The 6,144-nt window shown below is 40.7% G+C and overlaps 1 protein-coding gene and 1 long non-coding RNA gene across 2 annotated transcripts; one reads left to right on the top strand and one right to left on the bottom strand.

Annotated features, from left to right (window-relative positions):
- The first annotated feature begins 548 nt into the window (after positions 1 to 548).
- LOC140851923 (uncharacterized) lies at positions 549 to 2,108 on the top strand. Its single transcript, XR_012134689.1, has 2 exons — positions 549 to 838; positions 941 to 2,108. It is a non-coding gene; the product is annotated as an uncharacterized lncRNA (long non-coding RNA).
- Positions 1,810 to 5,884, bottom strand: LOC105036843 (noroxomaritidine/norcraugsodine reductase). Its single transcript, XM_073244122.1, has 5 exons — positions 5,727 to 5,884; positions 4,342 to 4,549; positions 3,650 to 3,866; positions 3,444 to 3,550; positions 1,810 to 2,281 (listed from the first exon to the last, which is right to left on the bottom strand). The coding sequence occupies exons 1-5, from the start codon at positions 5,843 to 5,845 to the stop codon at positions 2,108 to 2,110; spliced, it is 825 nt and encodes a 274-aa protein (XP_073100223.1). The 5' UTR covers positions 5,846 to 5,884; the 3' UTR covers positions 1,810 to 2,107.
- Between the last annotated feature and the right edge of the window lie 260 nt (positions 5,885 to 6,144).

Raw genomic sequence — 6,144 nt, 5'->3', positions numbered from 1 at the left:
CAGGTGGGCGCGCGGCCCAGGCGCACGCGGGCGCGCGGCCCAGGCGCGCGCAGGCGCGGCCTAGGCCCGCGCGTGCGGGCCGGCCCAGGCCAACGGGCCTGCTGGCCCTTGCCCCGGTCCACCGTGGACCGGGTGGTCCACGGCGCGGTCTGCAGACCGCATGGGCGTTTCCCACGCATTTCTCGCGGTCCACGGCCCTATTTCGTGGACCGGAGCGCGATCTAAGGGTCGAGGACGCTCCCGGTCTTGATCCAACGGTCCGGAGGGGTTTTTGGTTTTGTTTAGGACTCCTAATCCATGTCTAATCAAGGTTTAAGCTATGTTTAAGCCTTTAAAAAGCCTGAGACACAGCAGAGAAGAGGAGGTTTTCGGTTTTCTCGCCGTACGAAGGCCGTACGGCCCGAGAAGAGAGAGAGAAGCGGACGTGCTGTGAGAGAAGGAGCAGGAGGCTCCTGGACAGCGGTCGCCAGGCTCTTCAGGGATTCAGGGGGGTCTGTAAGAGAGAGAGAGCTTTTGTGAGGGGAACTTCATGTGAGAGAGAATTGGGTGTACAAGGGTTGAGGGTGAGGTCTCCTCTTGTAAAATTTTCTTTTCATAGTGAAGTTTGCATGCCCCGTGGAGGCGAGCCCTTTTGTGGCTGATCCACGTATTTTGATTATTTTTTCTTTTGTTTTGTTTCTTCTTTCTTTCTGCTGCATCGCGTGGTACTGAAAGGATCTTGGGAGGTGGTGTCCTGGCCAGACATCCACCCAACAGGAAGTATTTTCATTGCTCGGGTTTCAATCAATACTTGTTATATAATAATTTTTGTGTACAACTAGTCTGTGGGTGCTATGAGGTGATTTCATATAAGCATCTACATCTTCACTGTTGCAGTCAATGCAAGGATTTTTCAATACATTGCTATCAGGTTCCTATATCTTTGATTACAACTTTCCAGATATCTCTGTGGGCAAGACTATCAGAATTGGATTGTTAATTGGGGAAGGATTATGGGGGCATGGCCCTTGAACAGCGTTGGTTCTGATTTCATAATTCTTTATTCATCAATTACTGCTGTGGGTGCTGCTCCGGGAGCTCATTGTCACAAATGGATGTTTCTGTATGCTCTCCCTTATCTTGCTTCAGCAGGAACTGTGATTATGATGGGGGTGATATTTGGTACAGTGTTATGCGGTGTCATCTATTTCTTATTGTGCCGTGGTGTGGTGCTTAATGCAGCTGGTTCATTGTTGAGGGAAGGGCATCTCTATGCTGTCCATCCCTGTTACGATTATCTCTTGACGATGTTATTACAACTATTTGTTCTACTACTTGGGAAATTTATCTGGTGGTACACATGGCATTGTAAACAATGGCACTTCATTCAGGGTTTTCTGTATCTGCAGGATAAACATATATTGGATCGGCTCTTTGTCACTACATATAACTGAGTTTCAGTGCAGGATTTTATCTATTTTGGTGGTAGTGCGAACTCTCTGCTGGGCTCAAGTTTCCATTCTTTACCTTCAACAACATGGGGTGACGAAGATATTCTGTTATTCCCAATCATGGAATCGGTGTTTTAAACTTCTTGCCAGTTATGTTTTGGTTTACAACTTAGAATATATTGTTGGACCATCTGCTGTGTTTGAGTGTCTGTAGCATATATGTCCCTTAAACAGATTGTTGTATCTTTATCTTAAAGAATCTAACTATGCTCCTCCTTTTACCAAAATAAAAATAAAAATAAATTATTTGCACAAACTTTTTACATTATGTATGCATAATTCATGACCAACATGCAAGATTGTCAACACAAGACATTAATTATACACAAAATCGGTGGCTGGCAGCATTAAAACTTCTATTGAGAAGATTGTATATTTGACATCTCATGATGCAAAGTAGCAATTATGGCCAAATGATAGCCTATATGAATCCATCAATTCAAAACGACCAAAAATGTCGTGAACTTTATTATCAAGGCTCTAGTCTCCATGACTGAAAACCACCACAACTAAAGAAAGCTTTCTGCCAACCTGTCTTAAGCATGCATCACCACTCGAGGCCACTGGTAGAGTTGAGGATTGAGAGCAAGAACTTCATTGTAGAGTTGTTTTTCCTTTTAGAAACCACTCGCAGTCCAACCTCCATCCACGCAAATAACTTGACCCGTGATATAGGAAGCAGCAGGTAGACATAGGAATGACACAAGAGATGCCACCTCCTCTGGTTCTCCAATACGCCTCATGGGTACGCGGGAGATTTGTCTTGCTGTAGCTTCCTTGTCATCAAGTGACTATATATACAAATGCAAAGGATGAGAGATTTTAGAAGAAATTTAGCCTAACGACTTGCAACATGTGTTTGCCTTGGTGAAAGATGCAGCGCAAATTACATGAGGTTTAATTGCAACTACTGTGGCAACTGTAAATTTCCTATCCATTTTTAGTTGCTAAATAATGTTGTAGCCCTGCAGGGCCACCTTGAGGTCCTTGCACTAGAGGAAAACTAGGGAGTATGATTTTCCTTTTTGTTTTTCCAAAAAGATCTATGGTGCAGAATATGACACTCGATCAGCTTGGATCGAGTCTTGTAAATTAAAATAAAATTTGCAGTCATGATTCATATTAAACTCAAACCACTAGGTCATATTTATCCGATCAATATCAACTAGCCTTGTTTTTCCTATTCTTTTTCTGTTACTTTTAGAACTAGCATGGGAGAAGCCCGATGGGAGAGCATAATCCAACTCTCGGTGGCAACTATTGGTTGGAGGAGGTCCACCAGCTTAGCGGTGGACCAGTCCAACAACCAAGGCACATGCACAGCATGCCGTGCATTGTTTGTTCTTTTTTTTCCCTCTTGTGTGGGTCTCTTCAAAGTTGAACTGATTCACTGCTCAGCTGGTGGATCTGGTCCAACCAATAATTTCTACCATTATAGAGATATATAAATGAAATCTATAATTATGGTACTCACTACAGAGATCAATATGACTATAATACAATACTTTTTGATATAGCCGCATAGACAAAAAATCTTTCTATTATCGTTACTAAAATGCCAACACAAGTAGCTGGCGATAGTTTTTCCTTTCAAAAAAAAAAAAAAAAAAAGTAGCCAATGATTGTTATATTTTTTTTTTCCTTTTCCTCTACAAACATAATGATCGTCTCTAATAGCATAGATTTGCTTGGTTTATGGGTCTCCTAAAGCCCCCTGTCATCATTCTGCATGGCTTCGTCAATGTTCAGAAAATGCAATGCTATAATCAACCATATATTCTACACTAAAATATGTACTTACCCATCAAGTGAGGGGTGCTACCCATAATTACCCATAAGGTTATTCCCCTACCTTTATTTATTTATTTTTATTTTTATTTTTTTGCGGTGGAGGACTTTTTTTTTCTTCTTTCGAAGAAAAAATGCAGACAACAATTTAAAAAGGGCCCTTACAGGCTGCATGAGTGGTGTCCGGATCGGCCCTGGAGCAACACAGTTGACTCGGATATTGTCATTTGCCCACTCACAAGCCAGATTCTTTGTGAGCTGATTCAGTGCTCCTGAAGAATATAGCAGATAACAAAGTCATGAAGAGTGGGGGATCCCTGCACAGTTACTGATTACCTATGCTTGATAAAATAAGCCTCATACTAGATTACCTTTAGTTGCTGCATAAATGGATAAATTTGGCATGCCTACAACCCCTGCGATTGCTGAGATGAACACGATGCTGCCTGCCCCTGATGCCTTCAGAAGAGGTTGAGCTAGTTGGCTCAGATGGAAAGCTGATTCCAAGTTGGTAGCCATGAGAAAGGAATACTCTTCAGCAGTGAAATCCAAAGCTGGCTTCACAATGCCCGTCCCTGCATTGTTAATCTAGGTGGGGGCACCACAACTTTGTTATGTGGATGTAATATGGATTCATACTCCAGTAAATTAGACTCAGAAGTCAGTTATGCGAATGCTCAACAAGACACCATCTCAAGAAGGCAACACTCGGCATGAACTTAAATATTTACGAGAGGATTTACTACTACCTCCGAGGTTGTCTTTTTCGGGGGGTACAGAAACAATAAACACTAGGAGGCTCCTCATCAGAGCCGTGGCCTACCAAGATGGAACAGGAACAGCTCATACAGGATGTGCGACAAACTGGATGTCCTCATCACTCACATCAAATGCTACAACAGTTTAGTATGAAACAAGTTTGATGAACATTATTATTTGTGTCACAAGAGATTTAGAGATCATTTACTGTTGGGTTTTACTGACAGTTCCACCGCTGGCCCGTTTCTGTATTCTGGTATTGATCTTTATAACGAGATTTAGTGCAATATTGCTCCAAACTTACCAGGATATTGAGCTTCCCCTGGAAAATGGAACGGACACCCTCCATTAGTTTCTCTCTTTGGGCTCGGGAAGAGACATCGCAAACTGATCCGGTGACATGAATGTTCAGAGTTTTCCATCGTTCCAGGCATTTGTTGAGCTCTGCTTCATCCCTGGAACATGTATGTACGGTTGCTCCAAATCCAGCTAACCCTTCAACTATGGCATGCCTGGAATGTTATCAGAGGATCACATTTACATCGTCACAGTGGCAAAACAACATCGGGCAACTTCATGAACTCGGTAAGATCTTCTTTGATGAGCAATCATGGAGGTGTAAAACCACTATCAGGTGCACTGGTATAAATGAGCGAAAATTTTATCGTGGTAATTCTTAGTTGTTAATATAGTCTTCTCTCTAAACCACTTGCAAAGTGGAGAAACTAGAATATCTCTATCATATGTGAGTTAAAAGTGCCCGGGTTAATAACATTAGAATTTCCAGAAGTTCAAATTTAAGAGAAGTGTAGAAATTGTGATGTGAACCATAGTTTCAAACGGGAGATTTCTGATACCAAAAAAGGAGGAAAAGTTTAATTTGGAAAAGCAACTATAATCCTTTCACATGTTCACATCCTGTTTTCCTAGAAAAAGAAATAAATTCTGTGTAAGCATACAGGCCATACCGGACATCATTAATCTATACTTTTTGGCAAACAAATAGTATCAACAAGTATTACCCTGATTTTTGTCAAAAAAACAAGTAACACCCTGATACATATAAAAATAATAATAATGATACCCTGATCATTGAATTTAGTGTATCAGATATCCACTTTGTCTAGATGGTATACAGTTCAGCAAGATTAGGAATTTTTGCTCTCTGTTTTAGTATGAATTTCCAGTTATTTATTTTATCTATTCAGTCTCATTTTTTGTTCATTTTCTATTGATGAACAGAGCATACATGCTCTGTCCTAATTTATCACTTAGTTTTACCCGCTGTGGAAAACAATTATACTATAAAGTTTTTAAAAATCTAAAAATACTTCTTCTAATGAGAAAGTAGCGTGATAAATCATGAGGCAAAGAACGAGAAAATTATATAAAGTGGTATAAAAAGTGAATGTGTCAATATCTCTCAACAATAGGAAGAAAGGACAAATGAATTTAGCTTTCTAGTTCTTTGATCTAACATGTGTATTACGACCTTTTCTTCTTTTCTTAACTGATGGACAAGTTAAACCTTTTTTTTTCTTAACTTCATGATCTACATATTTAACAAGCAGGCAAAACCATTTTAGGTTATTGGCAAAGATCATACAGTTTGGAAATTTGGATGAAAATTGAAAGAAAATAATAGGGGGCGCTAACGATGTGGATAGAATAAGTTGGTGGATTCCTTACCCGATTCCTTTGGTGCCTCCAGTGACCAAAGCTGTGGTTCCATCGAGGGACCATTTCTTCACCCCGCTGTTGGATCTGCTATTCTCTGCGTCTTGCATGGTTGTCTTCTCTCTTTCCATCAGAAACCCATTCCCCCTTTGTTACGTTGAGCTTTGTACATAAAGGAGCATCGTGACTTAGTATGGTGAAACTATTAGATGGACCACGTCCAGTGGACCAGTCCCAATCTGGATGCACACGTATGATAGGCAACAGGATAAATTATCATCTCTGTTTGGATCTTGAATATAAGGAGGTAATGTGGCAAGTGATTATTAGACTAGCCCATTGGACGTAGTCCATCTAGTAATTTATCCTCTATTTGTTTCTTCCAAAAAGAAAGTTTTGTGTTTTTTTTTTTTTGTGACATGGTAGGGCC

The sequence above is a fragment of the Elaeis guineensis genome, chromosome 10 (genome assembly GCF_000442705.2).
Source record: "Elaeis guineensis isolate ETL-2024a chromosome 10, EG11, whole genome shotgun sequence".
In the NCBI taxonomy this organism is placed as follows: Eukaryota; Viridiplantae; Streptophyta; class Magnoliopsida; order Arecales; family Arecaceae; genus Elaeis; species Elaeis guineensis.
Note: the sequence above shows the minus strand (reverse complement) of the source record. Positions and strands in the feature narration are given on the sequence as shown.

What these genes read in the sequence shown, in the direction of transcription:
- LOC105036843 (XM_073244122.1), bottom strand. Translation starts at nt 5,845, where the DNA reads ATGGAAAGAGAGAAGACAACCATGCAAGACGCAGAGAATAGCAGATCC. An exon ending in GGAGGCACCAAAGGAATCGG is followed by an intron (nt 4,550 to 5,726) that starts GTAAGGAATCCA and finishes ATAACATTCCAG; the next exon opens with GCATGCCATAGTTGAAGGGT. An exon ending in CATTTATGCAGCAACTAAAG is followed by an intron (nt 3,551 to 3,649) that starts GTAATCTAGTAT and finishes TATATTCTTCAG; the next exon opens with GAGCACTGAATCAGCTCACA.